This window comes from Pseudorca crassidens, chromosome 16 (assembly GCF_039906515.1).
Source record: "Pseudorca crassidens isolate mPseCra1 chromosome 16, mPseCra1.hap1, whole genome shotgun sequence".
Taxonomy (NCBI): domain Eukaryota; kingdom Metazoa; phylum Chordata; class Mammalia; order Artiodactyla; family Delphinidae; genus Pseudorca; species Pseudorca crassidens.
In genome coordinates, this window is record NC_090311.1 from 52,071,595 (window position 1) to 52,090,235 (window position 18,641).

General features: G+C 38.1%; 1 protein-coding gene across 10 annotated transcripts in view; it reads right to left on the reverse strand.

Annotated features, from left to right (window-relative positions):
• Window positions 1-18,641, reverse strand: part of NRG3 (neuregulin 3) — a 1,058,708-nt gene that overhangs the window by 562,984 nt on the left and 477,083 nt on the right. For all 10 annotated transcript variants that reach the window (XM_067710344.1, XM_067710347.1, XM_067710345.1 and 7 more), the window contains exon 2: window positions 14,148-14,277. In XM_067710344.1, the coding sequence (XP_067566445.1) occupies window positions 14,148-14,277 (130 nt within the window). The remainder of the gene's footprint in view (window positions 1-14,147; window positions 14,278-18,641) is intronic.

The window sequence follows — 18,641 nt, forward strand, 5'->3', positions numbered from 1 at the left end:
AGGCAAGATATTCTTGGGTCAAGAGCCATGAAAACGGCCATACCCTTGGGCCAAGCAATTTCACTTCTAGGTTTCAATTCCAAAGAAGCACCACAAGAAAAGTACTCCATCTATGCACAAATTTCACTGAAGCACCTAGCACAGGCTTGACAGAGAACGAGCGCCCAATCAATGTGTATGGAAGGCTAGATGGAAGAGAGAGAATCAAAGAGAGAGAATGAAAGGGAAAGAACAATTAGAAATTTTCTAAACATGCCTCCATGGAAGACTTTGCTAAATATGGGTACCATGACTACCAGGACAATAGTAAGTAACTTGAAAGTGACAATCGTAGAGACACATGGAGCCACATGGAAATATGGCCATAAGGGGTGATGGTGTGGGGGCATGGGGAATAGAATACAAGGTTGGCCTGCTTTTTAGAGACTACCACGGAATTGTCTGAGTATATAGGCACGGACTGGAAAGAACACTGTTAGAGGAATAGCGCCATCTCGTGGCATGGTTGATTCGATCTACTGGTGTGGTAGCAGTGAGGGTAAAGTACCTGTCTTGAATCTACTAACACTGCGGTGAAAGTGTTTTTGATAAACCCAAAGTTGTCAGTGATCAGGGAAGCAAAGAAGAGGGCTTATGACAGCAAACAGATCAGTGATTCTCAGTGTTGGCTGCCCATTGGAGTTTTAAAAATATAGATTTCTAAGTCCCACTTACAGAAATCCAGATGTGTTTGTTCTACATGTGGCCTGGGCATGTGAATGCTGGGTCTCCCTGGGTGATTCTACCACACAGCTAAGGTTGAAGCACATGGGCATAGGGCTTTGTTACCCAAAGCCGGGTCCACAACCGGCAACACCACGGCATCCAGAGGCTTTTTAGAAAAGCAGAATTTTAGCCCCGCCCTTGACCTATTGAATCAGAATCCGTATTTTTTTTAATACATTCTAGTTAAATTTTAATTTGCATCCAAGAGCAATCTTAACCAATGCAGCCTTTTCAATTTTTATATTGTAATCTTAGTTTTAGCTTGAAGCATGACAAATTTGTTGGCATTATTTTTCTCTCCTATATTAGCCTTTCTTTTTATTTTTTAACATCTTTATTGGAGTATAGTTGCTTTATGATGGTGTGTTAGTTGCTGCTGTATAACAAAGTGAATCAGCTATACATATACATATATCCCCATATCCCCTCCCTCTTGCGTCTCCCTCCCACCCTCCCTATCCTACCCCTCTAGGTGGTCACAAAGCACCGAGCTGATCTCCCTGTGCTATGTGGTTGCTTCCCACTAGCTATCTATTTTACATTTGGGAATGTATATATGTCCATGCCACTCTCTCACTTCGTCCCAGCTTACCCTTCCCCCTCCCCATGTCCTCAAGTCCATTCTCTACGTCTGTGTCTTTATTCTTGTCCTGAATTTTTAAAAAAATTCACAGGTGAGTACATGGACACGCCAGTGCGGAAAGCACTGGCAGCAGTAAGTAATAGGTTTGCTTTGTGCTGCCTCTTCTGCGAGAATCATGCCTTTCTTAATTTAGAATTTCATCTTTTGTACCTCAAACGACAGAATAGCTATGTTTTCTTCTGGAAATATTTGCTCTTTCTGAAATCCTTCTGCTTTTCTTTGATAGAAATTCAGTAAAACACGTAATGTTTACTGACAAAGGTGAAAATGCAAGAGATCACTCAGTTTCTTCACCCGATCTTAAAATTGGAAGTGACCTGAGAAATTATCTCCAATCACGCTACTTTACAATGAAGAAATTAAGATCCACAGAAGGTAAGATATTACCAAATGTCACATGGTGAGGAAGAAGCAGAGCCTAGATTTAGAACATCATCATTTTTGACAAATCAGAGCCGTCCTTTTGAAAATTTAGTCTTCCGTTGTAAAACCTGCTTAGCATTTCGTCATGTTTACACGTGATGGCTTTCTTAGTTTGAAAATAACATATTTTTTAAAAGCCTCAGATGAATTATCTTGGTTGAACTAAATTCCTGGGGAAATAGGATTATTGCCAACTTTTAACACGTGCTGTATCCATTTCTCAGAATGTTGCAGAGAACAGTTTCCCCCAACTTGAACCTTCTGCTCCTTGGGAAGAATACTAATTGTCTAGCCTAAACCTATGAGTCAGAGATGTGGTATATAAAATCCCCCTGATGAGGTGCTGGCTTATAAAACTGCTGTGGATGGGATGGGCATAGGATGACATCATGTTGCTGGTACCCAGGAATTCTCGTTTAGCAGATATATGAATTAACAAGCTAACTAGTAGAGATAAATAAGGGCTTCCAAGGCTTCACAGACATATTCTCAAGTATATGCAGAAAATCTTGCTCCGAAATAATTACTGAGCTGCATATGGGTGGAGGATGCATCGTAGTGGCAGAATTATGAAAAGCCCCCTGGGATAGGGGTAAGGGTTGCATCGTGTGCCGGGCAGCACGACTGATTTAGTTCCTCACTTCTCTAAGTATGACCCATGGGCCAGCAACATGGGCATCACCTGGGATATGATTAGAAATACAGACTCTCAGGCCTCACCCCAGACCTACTCTACATGAATTTTCAGTTGAACAAAATCTCCAGAGGATTCACCCACTCATTAAAGTTTGAGAAACACAAATCTCATTCACTGCTTCCCAAATTTGTCTCCATAATGGAATCATCTGAATGCACAATTGCTTCCTGGGGGCTGTCTCAAGACCTGAACTGGAAAATTCAGAGGAGGAGGCTGAGAATCTACGTTTTTAACCTTCAATCTTGATGATTTTACAACAGTGTTAAGCCTGACAAGGTTAGAAGACCAAGAGCTTGAGTCCAACAGAACTGAGATTGGTGCTCAATCCTGCCACCTACTGGCTGTATGTCCTTGAAGCAGCTACTTTCCCTCTCCAAGGTTCCTTCTGGACATCAAACGGGGATAGGACGTTCTTTTGCATATTTAACATGAGAACTAGGCAGACAATCAGGAAGTAGTGTACAAAGGCTGGAAACTTCTGCCTTGCACTTAGTAAGTGTGAAATGGAAGATGGCTATTAGCATTTTTGTCTCACTATTAACACCTCACATTTGTCCTCTCAAAAATGCGGGTGGTAGGTATTGTCAAGGGTTCTCTTCATTCATAAAATTTATTTTTACTGAGTAGGTGGCAGGTTCCAGAAGCAAAGATGAACTCACAGCCTAGTGGGAGAGTCAGGCAGGTGAACAGGAATATTATAATAGAAACACAAGTTTTGTTCACAAATGAATCATTTCATACATCCAGATAATGTTTTGGTTAGCTTGTGGGGGGAAGAGGTCAAAGCCACTATTTAATATCATTAAAACAATCATTATTTCTTTCACATATGCTAACCCAAGCAGAAAGAAAAGAGCTTTCCAGAGCACTGAAAATCAGACCTTGTCACAGAGTAAGGCTCCCACGTGACTTCAATTGTGGCTGTAAATTAGCCTAGGAGAACGCCACAAAGTGTAGCAAAATTATGACCTCATTTAAAGTTGATGTCTTAACAGCTCATCCTTTCTGCCAGTTCTTTCCAACTTAGTGTTTTTCATTCTCCATCGTTCTATTATTAGCCTCTGCTTTACAACTGCTGGAAAATGGTTTTCCTCTAGCAGTGGAGCCTCCCCCGACGCACATGTCCCTCCTTCCCAGGACTCAAAGCTGAGAGTTCCTAATTGAATTTCTGCCCTTCAGGAGTACAGGGTCACTGGGATCAATGTGCTGTCAGAGGACTCCAGGGAGGCCAGGCTCAGGGCATGCTGGCCTCTTGGCATCATTTTAGTCTCTTCATACTTCTGTCTTGGAGCACTCATCTGCCTCAAAGCCTGGGGCCTGTTTGTTTAATGAAGTCTGCTGTTGAAATGATAACTCCTTTCCCCAATGGGAGCTCTAACTGCATTTATGATGTGTTTAAATGAGAAACTAGTCTTTAATCATCTAGAAAGTTGCCCCATTTGAGGAACTCTCACGACCTTTCTTCTTCTGGTTTCTGCCTTATGTAAGTGTCACTGTTTATGCCAAAATGCTACCTGACTCATTATAAGGGAAACCCTACATGTCTACCTTACTTTGACCTCCTGTGAGCCTCACAGCTCTCCTAGAGAAAAGAAATAGTTTTTAAATTGGGAAAATGTAGGACATTCTACTTGAACATGACAGTAAGTAACTTTAAATGTAATTTCCTTACATTTTCCCTGAATAATTCAACAATGATCATGGTCAAGGCATCCTTGAACAGATGTGTTTAATTTGTCAGGAAAATTGTAGTGCTGGAAAATCATTGCTTATACCTAAGATGTTAATAAATTGATTTTTAGATTAATAAATTGATTTAGACTATTAAATAGTCTGCAAATATTTCATATATGTAGATACAAATCATAAATTAATTTTGGATAAAAATAATGAATCTTGATTTCATAATTTAAACAATGTGACACGTATTAAGTTTGAAAAACCATACTCTTGTCTGCTCTTTTCACTAACCATAAAAATTCTGAGTTTGAGGGAATGGAATTTAAAATGTCATCATGCCTTGATATAGTTTTGAGAACTACCTGGACACAAGAGAGGAAATAACTCAAGGAAATAATTCAGAAAAGAAGTGACCAATTGCATAAAGAATTTATGATATGAAACTGATTATTCTTAATTGCATCTAAAATAATTTTAAATCTCCTCCTCGTGGTTTGAAGGGAATTTTTCCCAATAACAGCTCAACTCTCCATGCCTTTGTTGGCAAGCCAAGAGCAGGCTTCAAAATAAGAAATGAGTAGGCTCTTATCTTTCCAAATGCAAATTCATATGTTACTTCCTCTCAGAAGCTCTCCCTGGCTTCAGGACCATTGGGTTTTGGATTCTTCTATGCAGATATGAGCTATGCACATATAGTTCAAATAGACTGGATGATACACATCACAGAACTTGTCACACTGAATTGAACTAGAAAATGCCCTTAACTGTTTTCTTATGATTTTTTTCTGAGAACATTCATCACTATATTCCTACCACCTGGACCTGAAACATTGAATATGCTTAACAAATATTGGTGGAATGATGGGATTAATGTATAAAACTGACACTTATTTTTTAGTGTATGTAGGACTAAATCTTATACCACTCACATATGGCATATATATATCTAAAAACACATTCTATATCACTCAAATATGACATATATCTCCAAACAAGATATTCCTCAACTCATGTTTACTACTTTCATTTTTTTCCTATTCCTTATTTTAATTTTATCTTTGATTTCTTGTTTTTGTTTTAATTTGCAAGGGGGGATTGTATGTATATATACTTGCTGAAGTTATTTCCTCCAAGTTTACCAGTCTGGTAAGGATTTCCTTATTATCCCAAGTATGAGTTTTGGTGCCCAGGGACTGTCAGCGTTTGCCCATCAGGGCATCCTGTAATGCTAGACTGTGTCGACTGCTTGGTGCTCCAACTAACAGAATGTTCTGTAAAGGAAGGAACCATTTTGTTTTGTCTGCTATTGAATCTCAGTACCCTGCACTGACTACCCAGTAAGTATAGCATGTATGTACACTGTGTGTGTGTGCACTTGGGTGTATATAGGATTGATTTTTTGCTGCAAGCTGTTTTCCTGATATTCATAAAACCACCAGAATAGTTGTAATTATAAAAAGTTAAACAGAGTTAGAGATGCAATCCAAGATAAACTTCAGAAACACTATTTTCTGTAAAACAAGGAGGGCTTGGTTCTCCCATCAATTTTTTTTAGTTTTCACAAATAATAGCTAGGCATATTGGTAACTGAAGAGAACACTAATTGGATGTTGGCGTGTACTTACACAGATTTGGGGTACAGTGGCGAGACCCTGCTCTGCCTTCTTATCCAGACCCTGCAGGTACTTAGTGACTCAGGGAGCTCTCAGCTGACTGGGGGAAACTGGGAATAATACAGAGGTTGTGTAATATTGTGACATTTATACTACGAAAAACACATAGCATACATATAGCAAATGATGGTCTGCTTTTCTAGGAAATTGAGTTTTGTCTAAATTAAAATTAGAGCAATAATAGACCCTATTTAGCTCAGGGCATTCTTGGTCTATGCTTATTTTACAGAAGAAATTATTAAAACTGTCCATTACATCTCAAACATTTTTGGGTTTGGAAGACAATCTATATGGTCACTCAGATTATAATATGTTGGGGAATTTAAATATGTATATATCACTTATACATAATTATAAATATATGTATATATTTAACCAATACTGTGGTATCTTGAAAGATAACCAGAGTTTATATGTTTTATTTTTAAGCAGTTGGGATTTTAGGATTCCTGGACCACTAGGATTTTAAAGGAAAGATGTTAGTGGAGAGGTTAAGTGCATAGACCCTGGAGTCAGCCTGCTTAGTCTGAGTCCTGGGTCCATCGCTGTATAACCTGAGAAATGCCCTTGGCCTCAGTCATTACTAAGCTCTCTCCAGGGCTGCTATGGGTGCCTGACACACAGGAAGCACCATAGAGACATTCCCTGAGTTTATTCTATCAGGTAGATTTGCCGATGCTCTTGCATTTGGGGAGTATAATGATCAGAGTACACAAAGACTGACATTTTGGTATATACAGAGACAATGTGATCAGGTCCTTAAATCATCTTTTATATTTTTTAAAAGACGCCCAGACCAAAGTTAATTGGAAAGAAATACCATCCTCAGGAATGTGAAATGCTGCCCAATGCTCTAAAACTGAGGCTAGAGCAAGAGAACTTTCAATAGTAGACAGAGTGTGGCAGAGCGCTGCAAACTCCCTCACTGCGACAGAAGATGAGGCAGAACATCTGACCCATCATTGTCCTGACCTGAGAAGGTTTTCACTGGAATGTTTGCCTGAGGAACCTGCCCAGCAGGGTCTGTGGGACCACAGTTAGTACTGTTCACATCTATACAAAAAGACCATCACTATCTAAAATGATATTTATGGATATATGTTCTTAGTTGTTTAAATAAACTTGGTAAAAATAATCTATACTCCACTCGAACTGCAGCATATGCAATCACAGCATTCTGACTGTGTGTGCAAGCTCCCAGACTGTCCCTGCCATAACAGGACTGTGACCCCTGCATGCAGGAAGGTGCCCGGGGTGGCAGAACCAGCATTGCCGTAGAGTAGATACCTGAAGGGCCCTCAGCCTGCATGGACTGAAGAGTAAGAGGGGATTCCTCTCTTCACAAATTGTCAACAGGGAGAATTCCCCTAACCAAAGGTGGCTTCTTGTTCCTGCTTTGCTCCTAAACTTGCTGCTTGAAGAGCTACAATGATCCTTGATTCTGAAAAGTGTTCTCGCCCATGATCAGGTATCATTGTGTTTTTAAATAAGTTTCTGGGTGAGTTTTCTTTAACTTGCACTGGTGGGTCAAAGCTGAATTCTGTGTGCTGGGAAACTCTGAGTACCCAGCTTGAAGCCCTGGCACAAGTCAACTGATCTACCCCTTTTAAGCCTAAGTCTCCTAATTAAATAGAGAGATGATACCCACTCAATTTCTCTCACAGGATTCCAGCACACATGCTTTTGTTAGGTTTCCAATATGAGCAGAAGGGAGGAAGAGGAAAGAACTATTATACATACTGTCTATTATACATTTAGAATTTTTCTATATGTTGCTGCTTTCAATTCTTGCATCAACATTGTAGGGCAGGTATTAGTGTGTCTGGCTGGCTCTCTCTCTCTTTTTTTAAACACAGGACTGAAGGTTCTGATTAAATCACTTGCCAAAAAACTCACATAGCCAGTATAAAGCCGAGTAGAGTTTTTAACTCAAGTCTTTTCATCTCGAACACCCACATTTACCTCATGTACCTCTTACCCCAAATCATATAAAGAAGCGATTTAAAATCACAAACATATATCAATTCTTCGATACAACAAAAAAACCCAAATAATGACAACTACCTCAAGAAACACCATTTCATGCCTCAAGGAGAGCTGCCAATCCAGTTAGAAAACATTAAAATAAGGTTAAGAAACCTTTCGCCATTAACTAAAAGATATGTTATTATTCTTTATCAAATGTGCTTTCCCAGTCCTTTGATATTTCAGTAGCCCTCTAAGAAAAACCAGCTCGGGTGGAATGCAACCAATTTAAACCAGAAGAAGTAAACCACTGCCTAAGTGTCATGAAGTTGCCCAATTATGTTCACCGTGTTGTTTGCTTTCTGAGTTAATAAGACGATTTTGACGAACTTCATCCACAGAGCAGAAAAAGATGGTTATAATCTGGCTCACTTCTTCTCAAGGGCAGTCAGTAGACCTCCTGGTATGAACATAGCTGTTGCACATTACTCAAATTACATCTGGGCTGCAGCAAACATTCTCATGAACAATTATCAGATGAACTTGAAAATTCTTCTGAGACTCTTACCCTGCTATTCAATTCCACTCTACAGAGATTCTGACACTACGCTGGCAGTTATAGACGTTTCATCATCCACCCTCTGCCGTCAATGGAGCTCAGGGACTTCTGCCAAAACCCCATTTCCACCCCGACTTGCTACAACCACAGGAAGTCATTAGTGGCCGCTCTCAGAGCACTTACTGGAGAAGCTTTGGATAAAGAGGACCCGCCTTAAGTGGAAGAGCTAATGGACCTCCAAAGTGATGGAGCAAAGCACTGACAGGGATGTCCTGTAATTTTATACAGTATATCATAGGGATATCGTTACATCGTGCCCAATCAAGTCTCTTAAACATGGAAACTTTGATTTCAAAACCTACTGAAGCAGAACTAGACACAGTGATTAACAGCAGTTCCTGGTAGGGCTCTCCTCCCCTTTCGAATGCTCCCCACCTTCCACTCACCAACTCCTACGAGCATTTTACCCAGCTAGCTGCACAGTCCATCAGCCGCTTTATGGAAGTACTGCCTCAGGCAGTGGTTGCTATTGGACTGTTTGCCTCTTTTTCCAGCAGTTCCATATTTCAAGTGATCCAAGCATCTTCAAATGAACTGCCTGATAGATTTCCAAAATGATCACCACAGGTCATATTCAGCTCAAATGCTATCCTTTCCAAAGTTTTGAAAATCCATTTTTGCAGCAAGGCTGGTACAACATTTAATGAACTTCAATTCAGAAGAGATACATCCTTTTCACTTAATTTGGCCTGAAAACACACTTGGCCCATTTAAATGCCTAGCAATCTTTTCAGTTACAACTGGCTACCTCTTTCAACTCTAGTGAAATATGCTACAAATAGCACGATTCCCAAAGTTCTTAAAATTTCTAGAAATGGCATAAAAATAAATATAGTAAAGAATATCCTGCTTTTATTCAGGATATTTTGATTCAAGGAGTTTCTAGTGATTTGCTTTCCTTCCCTACCCAGCTTCATTTCTGTAGGATGTACCTTCCTATTACTCAATCCATTTTTTTTTGTTTCAAAACACATGAATTCAGCATGGAAAATCATTATTATAAAGAGCATAAATGATTTTTTAATAAAAGGAACAGGCACATTCTAATGGGCTTGATAGTGTTTAATCTGGAATGGCTTAATTGCAAGTCCTCTTATCAGCCTAATAATAGTGAATTATAATGACCTTGATTTAACAGAGACAGGGACGCTATCTTTCTCAATGGAAAGATGAGAAGCAGGGGTCAAGCGTCTTAACCAGATGTTACATAAATGAAATACATGTACAATGTAGTGATCTTGGAAAACTCATAAGGTTCAAAGAAGACAATAGCTGTAAATCCGATTAGCCTTTTTATTCAGCTTTTTCTCAGAACTGGATTGCTATCATATGTTCAACTTTACAATTTTATATTCTGATTTTTCTACATAATATGATATAATGAGCATTTTCACATCCTTAAAATTTTGAAAATTCCAGTTACGTTGAATTCATCCAAGGTGTAGATATATTCTAATTTATATAGACATCTAAATTCAGGTATTCTTCGTTCGTTTGTTTTGCTGTTACAAATCCTGTGGTAAACATCCTTAAAAATAAATCTACATATACATCTCTGTAGGCTGAATTCTTAGAAAGAATTCAAAGATGTTGAAACATCACCTACAGAAGATGTTTAACAAAATACGCTCCCTCAAGTAGTGAATAAGACAGTGTTTTTTACTGCACCCTCACGAAACTATCTGCTTTTTAAAATCATTACATATGATAGGCAAACAAAAAAAGTTAATTTGCATTTTTTTGTGAGGCTGAGTATTTTTCATGCTTACGGGTTACTTGGATTCCTTCTCAAGGGAAGAGGATGTTCCTCTCTTTTGCCCATTTTCCTATTGAGATTTAATTTTAGTGTTACTCTTATTGATCTATATGACTTCTTCAGAGTATCAATTCTTTGCCCTATTTGTTGTACAGTTTACTGACACTTTATCTGTCTTTCGATTTTGTTTCTGATTTATGATATTCAGATCAAAAAAGCAATGTTGTGTCAAGGCTGTTAATTTTTCCTTTCATTGCTTTTTGCTCAAAAGGTCCTTTCAATTGCTGATGTAAAGAAACATGTTATTTACTGCTTCCCCTAATACTTTATTTGTTACATTAACTCTTAAATTCATTAAGAACAACTTTTGGTATATAAGGAAGAGGTAAAACTCCAACTTTGTTTTACCTAACAGTGAACCAAGTTTATCAAACAACCAGACTCTCATTTTCCCCGATTTATGAATCTCTCCTTATTCTACACTAAGTTCCACAACATACCAGGTTCTATGTTTCCTAATCAGTCAACCAATAATCAATGATTATATTGTAAATTTAGCAACACCAAGTTTGTCTATTTGTTATTCTTTAAAATCTATCCAGTTATTTTTATGATCTTGGTATTCCGCTTAAATTTTCATCAGCTTGCTCTATAATTTCTATTCTCACCATAAACAGTCTTTTGAAAGATCTGAAAATGCACTAAAGAGTGAGAAAATAACAACAGAAAACCATGAAACCTCCCTCCCTTATCCCAAGATTTGCACTTTTAACATTTTGGGGCATACACTCTCAGGATCTCTATCAGGGACGATCTAGGTAGCTTTGTTACTATTCTTCCTCGGCAAGGAAACATAAGCATTTCAGCATGATCGATTTTTCACAACATGGAAAAGATATCTTGATCCAATTCACAATTGGATTGCAATTTATTTTTAAAATACTAAAAATATATATATATAATCTTAACTTCTCTCAGATTTGAATGTTTAATCTTTGGAGACATGTAAAAAGCAAACTATTTAATGAGCTAAATTCAGGTACACCCCTTAATATTGCTGCTCTGATCTATTAACTTGTGGTTTATTTAACTTGCAACAGAATCCAGTTAGTAATGCATCAGAAGGATAGCCCTGGTAGCATGCCAATCACACGAAAGTCATTTCCCTTGTTTTCCTGATTTCCTGGAGATGAAGTATTTCACTTACTCCAAGTGCATTACAAAGCGCAGTGCCATTTAATTCCTAAGTTCATATCTGTATGTATTTATTCAACAGTATCTTTGTGATAGGAGATGTTCAATAAACATTTGTCGAATGGAGGAGAATAAATGAAACATACTATTTAAATAGAGTACTGTATAAAATGGCACATTATTAATAACTACACTGGAATTCTTACAAGTGGCTGATGCAAGAACAAATGGTAAGCCTTTTATTCACAGCAAAGCCTGGGAGATGAATAGCTGACACACGCAATGTGTGATTTCTTCGTATGCACTAGTAGGAGATTTATATGCACTTATTAACCTACTGGAGTTCCAGTTCTGTCTAGGCTGGTCTTTTGTCATGATTAGCTATGTTGTGACTCTATGTTAAATAAATAAAAGGTTGTCTGTGCTGAAATATGCATGAACTATGAAGACAGGCCCAAATTATTATACATGTACATCATTCCAGCCAAAACATAGATATATCTCTGCTTGTCTATGTTAAAAAAAAATCAGACATGTACATATGTGCAAAAGAAAAGAATTATCTTTCTGGACCTGAGATCTACTGCCATAGACTGGATTGTGTCTCCCAAATAACCAATGTTGAAGTGCTAACCTCCAGTACCTCAGAATGTGACCATATTTAGAGAAAGAGTCTTTAGAGATGCAATCAAGTTAAAACAGGGTCATTAGGGTGGACCTTAATCCAGTAATGACAGGTGCCCTTTTAAGAAAAGGAAATTTGAATAAAGACTTGTACAGAGGAAAGAAAATGAAAAGACACAGGGAGAAGATGGCCACCCTCAAGCCAAGGAGAGAGGCCTGAAAGGGATCCTTGCCTCGTGGCCCTCAGAAGGAAACAACCCTGCCAACACCTTGATCTCAGACTTCTAGACTCCCAAACTGTGATCAAATATATTTCTGTTGTTTACACCACCCAATCTGCAGGGCTATGTTACAGCAGTCCTAGCAAACTAATACACCTGTGAACTTAACAGAGACTATAGTGAGGCTGTATGTTAAAAACAAATAGGAATTCTTTTGTTTTTTCAACATTCTCAGTTTTTGAAATGATGAATCAGACCTGCCTGCGTATAGTGGTGGGGCCTGAGTTGAAACTTCCCTGGGGTAAAACACCATCGCAAAAGTCACTGCTTTAGGTAAGGCTTCTGATTCATCCCTTCATCAATTATAAATTCAAACCTATTTGACGGCACTGCCCACTTCCACATATGACGCCACTAGACTGACAAAAGTAACATTAACACATAGCTGATCACCAATAAGAGCATGGATGCACTTCGTGCTTTGAAATGGTACCTCATTCTTGGCTTTTCCCTTGAGGTCTTCAAGTCACCTGCGTGCTTTCTACCTGTGTGCTTTCTACCTGTGTCTGCATTGATCTAATAAACATAACAAGAACAGAGAAATGTGGGGGAGGAACCATTCCCACTGCCCTTGATCCCCAACTCAGGTTTTCAGAGGACAGAAATGGGTGGTGACTTTTGTAAATGAAGTCAATGTAACGGCACTGCCCAAGTCACATGAAAGCCACCATGTCAAGGGTGATGCAAGGCGACGGGATACACAGTGGCTCTCACGGAGATCGGCCACTATCTGATCAGCTCTTCCAAACCTGTGTCACTGTCCACTGTGAGCTGAAGCTAGCCTGTGGAGCCAGGCAGGATTTGCTGACACATTCTAAGTTCATAACTATAAGGCACATTTCTCTGTGCCATCTTAATAAAACAACATGGAATAAAGTTTTACAATAGCAAGAGCGAGAGAAGAAAGTCATAATTTTCCATGCTTCATGATTCGGAATAATTAATTTAGTAACTGTGTCATATGAGAAGAGTAAATAAAGAGAAGGAAAGGGGTGTAGATATATATGATCACTGAAGCATATACAATTGCAAGGAAAAACAAATTACCAGGGTAGCGCTGGAAATAAAAGCTTGGTGGGAAATATTTTTTAGATGCTAATTTGATTCTTCTACGGAGCCTTAAAGCTACACTGTCTACAAGACCACTATTTACCTCCACTTGTTTTTATTTTTAGCAGTTATCTAACCTTTTGTTTCTAAAAACCCATTAAACACCTTCTTGATCTCCACTGGGAATTTTCCCTGTTCTCTACCTAGACTATAACAGGACTATGATTTCATTTACAACACCTTGCCGGAGAGTATTTCATCATCAGAGGTGTTTAAAAAAAAAAAAAAGGACTGAAATTAATAAACGAGGGCAGAATCGAAATAAGATGCAGTTTCCTTTGGACACAGTTACAGTCTCTGGGGTTTGGTTCACAGTAAACATTGAGACTCTAGATCTTAGCTGAGCAGTTTCCTTGCCACGCCACAACCTGTAGGTCTGCAGGAAGAGATTATTTCTGAGTATATGTGCCTAAATCCCACACCAAAAATACAGGCTTCTAAAGTGAGTAAATAATTATTTCTATTAAGTCGTTACATATAAAAGTAAACCTTCCTTTACTTAATCAGGTGAAACATCTTGTCTAATTTAATTCAGTTTTCCTTCCTCAAATACTAAAGATACCAGCCTTGTTCCTTCCCACATTAAAACTATTGATTCTGCTATTCAAACACTGGACTACATGTATCACATTGCATATTCCTGGAGCTCAGCACCCCCTTCCACCTCCAGGCCTCTCTGAGGACCTGCCCTCAGTGCCAGTCGCCGCAGTGACTTACCGACAGTGTTTATGGGACCCAGTCAAGGTTTCAATCACAAAGCACTCGCCATCATTGAGACAGTAGGCAAGGTCCTTGTCTCGGCAGGGTTTGAAGTGCTCAGACCGCTCCGTGGAATATGTCGTCGTATCTGTTGAGAAACACAGAGAAAGGCTGTCAGAAGTTCATTCTGACACCACCAGCTCCTGTCATTGAGCTGGACCTGTGCACTGAGACCTTCTTATGGCTACTGACTCCAGCCAGACAGGATGGAACCTTCACTGTACTGAAAAAACACAACTGGATATGACCATTTTATAGACTGAATGTTTGCGTCCCCCCAGAATTCATAGATTGAAACCTAACCCCCAATGTGATGGTATTAGGAGGTGGGGCCTTTGGGTCATGAGTGGGATTAATACCCTTATAAAAGAGACCCTAGAGAGCTCCCTCGCCCATTCTAGTCATATGAAGACACAGCAAGAAAATAGCCCTCTATGAACTAGGAAGTCCTAACCAGACACTGAATCCACAGGCACCTTGATCTTAGGCTTCCCGGCACCCAGAACTGTGAGAAATAAATTTCTGTTGTTTTTAAGCCACCCAGTCCATGGTATTCTGTTATAGCAGCTAGGACTAAGACAACTACTGGATCCAACTGTCTTATTTCTCCACAAGATTTTAACAATTGGAATCACTCTAGGCAGGTCCCATTAGAGGACACATTACCAGTAAAAGTTGAATGACCCTACAGTCAAATATCTCAACTTTCATTAATTGCAGTGTTAAGCAACATGTTGTATTAAAGGATTGAAACAACATTCTCTTCCCGTAACTGTTGTCAAACGTCATTAAATATCTGATCAACGTACATATACTGTAACTCTTCTATGGAAACCAATGTCAGTTTCTGTGTGTGTGTGTGTTTTTATCTTTTTTAAGTTATGGCTGTTAATTCGCTAATAGCTAAGCCAATTATTCTTTCATTTTTTCCTTTTATTATGTAATTAAAATGCAAATGTTCCAAATGCTGAAACAGAATCTCAAATGTGAGGAATGATTCTGGTAAATATTTAACACGACTAAATTACTGTCATTTTTTAGCATTCTCTTAAACATGTGTTTTTTAAATCATAACCACTTTTTTTAAATTAAGTTATATATCCATATCAGCTTCCTAAATATGAAACTAATAATAAGCATATACGCTCTACTAGATGAAAAATCTGTTATAACATGTAGACATTCTTCTTTCAGAGTTTTAAGCAACTAAAATATTAGCACCAATTTCATTGCACTATTCAAGAAACATATATTTAAAAAGCCAAAGATGGATACATGATTCAGCATGTAAGCTCTTTTTATTTCCTTTACATGGATATAGATTAATAATAATGTTCCACAGCATGGGCCACTGTACCAGTTTACTAAATGGAGGTCACAATGAGGCTCTTCCTACCCACCATCCGAATGGAGGGGAGAGTTATTATCCGGAAAGAAAATTCACTCATGTTCTCCCCAAACCTAGAAAGCCTCAATGGGCCCCTTTCCCATAGGAAGAACTCCAAATTCCTAAGTAGAGCTAAGAAAAACATAGACCAGGTAGAATTTTGCCTGTCTAGCCTCATCTTGCATCCTAAAACACACAACTTCATTTCCAACTATCATCCTATTTCCCCAATACCAGGAACCATCATACTGATCCTTCTTCCTGGACCATCTTTTTCTTTGCTGGATAACATCCAGCAATTCTTCAGAGCTTATGTCATCTTCCCCTTGTGTCCTCCAGAACCTTTTATTACTTGTATCACTGTATTCAATGCTGCAAGTAACCATTTGTTTACACCTTTATCTGTTTTAGTCTGTAAGTTCCTTGAGGTCAGAGGTTGAGCCTTAATCAGAATTGGTGCTCAGTAAAAATGTCTGCAATAAATCTGATAACTCAAGGTGGGGGGGGAAGCAGGGGGTGGGGGTGGGATGAACTGGGAGACCGGGATTGACATATATACACTAATATGTATAAAGCAGATAACTAATAAGAACCTGCTGTAGAGCACAGGGAACTCCACTGTACAGCAGAAACTAACACAACATTGTAAAACAACTATGCCCCAATTAAAATAAAATATGATAACTCTAACATCACTAAAGTTTAAACACCATTGATGAAAGATATGATCATTAAAGATATCATTATAATCATCTAAAAGTTAATGTATATCTTACAATAAAAAGTTAGACATAACTTTCACATTAATGTTATCATTTTAGTATAGTCATTTTAATATTGATAAATATTGCAAAATAATCACATTGCCTTCAGATTCACACAGACCCTACTCATATGCTATTCATATACTGTGAGCATTGAAAAATCCACTTCTAATCTTCTCTTTCTTGATCATACAATGGGAACTCATTTTTCCTACTTCAAAATATTTGCCTGTTAATACGTTGGCATGAAATAAAGGCTCTGCAAAACAGACACATTTTTTGTTTGTTTGTTTGTCTTCCAGAAGATCTCCTCTACAGGGAAGATTTGTTATTCAAGACAGTATGTGATAAATAGTTACACAGACTCAATCTCTCTTTCTATGGGAAATATTTAAAATTCAAGAGCCCTGAGCCAAGAATTCAATATGAACCACCACACAGTTGACTACTACTCTGACCTCTGAAGTATATTAATTCATGATCAGTTAAGTTTTCCTTTAGTTTCTTATTACCCATTTATTGATATTCACTGATCATTCCTCTAAAAACAGCTTTTCATTAACATAAACTACAGCATAAAAAGGGACATCCTTATTTTATAATCAGTGGTTTTAACAAGCTGCAGACTCCAAGAGCAATACAATGGCAAAGCAATCAGAATCAATTAGTTTCCATCTGACAACTGTCTCTGGTGGTTACCGCCCTATTCTACCAACCACTTTCTCCATCGCTTTACCATCCATCAGCACAATACACAGGATCAGAACCAAGTAAAACGCCTCTGCAAAGGCCCAAGGTGGCGGAGTACAGAGATGTCAAGTCTAACACGCCCTCACGTTTTCTATTTCCATAGCTTAGAGAATCCCAAAATTGATTTAAGATACACATGCTTACCGCTCACAATGACTTGACTAAATTCTAAGAGAACATCCTTATTAAATATTTTAAGTAACTTGATTTAGTACACAACAGAATATTAGTCTTGATTCTTCGATAAATAAAATGCAGTTATTAATAAATTTGAAATCTTAAGAATTTACCCATGCATTTCACTATATAGTACCCATATAGCACTACTCACCTAAAATCACAGAGGTGTTGGGAAAGGTAAATAAAATTCACCATGAGGTGAAATTTTACACTTGTAAGGCATCATGCCAAATATGTAAGTGGAAATATAGAAAAATTCCTTAATGAAATCACTAGGCTGCTATACTAACCCTAAGACCACCTACACACTTTTGTAAGGTAAATCGTAAGTATACGGTGTCTAAGTCACTGTTAGCCTTTCTATTACTTACAACCAAACACAGTCCTAAGAGATGGTAATAATTTTGGATAACAGCCTCCAATATTTATAGGTCTGCTTATAAGTACATGTATGTATACATTTAATGTTTAACATATACAATATATTGCAAACATATAAAATAGAGCATAAGTAAAAATGAGATAAAAATAAATAAGGTATAATCCTGATTTTCTTTCTGTGCCCTAAGGTGACACAGTATGGCCTACTATATCCAGTTGAGTGCTTTGTTCTGAAGGGGAAACATGGGACATTTGTGAGAACGAGATAACAGATAAGACCTAACTCCAAACTATAAAACTTATGGCCCTAAATATCCTTGGGGTACCTTAACAATCAGACATAGAACTCTCATCTATAAACTTATCCAACATATTCAGAACCCAGTGTTTATGTTTTAAAACTGCATCACTTTTAAGACAGTCTAATACACTAAGGTGGCTACAGTATATGGTACTCTTTTGTCATGGTTTTAAAATTCAAGGAGCACCTTCTGTTTCTAGGAATGATATCTGGTAAATAAAATCGTTATAGAGCTCCCTGCTCTCTTCAAAAAATTACATCGATAAAGGTCCAAGTAAGTAAACTAGAAGGGGCCAAATATTCCCATGAATTCTCATTTGTTTTCCAAGGCTCTCCCTTACTCCACAGTACCTCCTTATCAGGCATCACTCTCCCACCACATCAGCTCATGAACCTCCCATCTTACTGGACCATGAGCTTGTGGGGGTGGAGCAGGTCTTCAACATCGCTGATCCAGTCTTACAGACAGTCTGACACAGAGGTGCACACAATAGATGTTTATAGAAGAACGATCTTTTTATAACATGAGTGTTTTTCTAAATGTTCTGTATAGTCAAGTGTGCACATTTTATCATCATAAAAGAAAAACTCTATATGAATAAATGTTTATAAGTTAGGCCATGAGATGAGTTCCAAAAGCAATTTTAGGTAAAGTGCTTAGAATTTTATAAGAAGAGCAGAAAATCAAC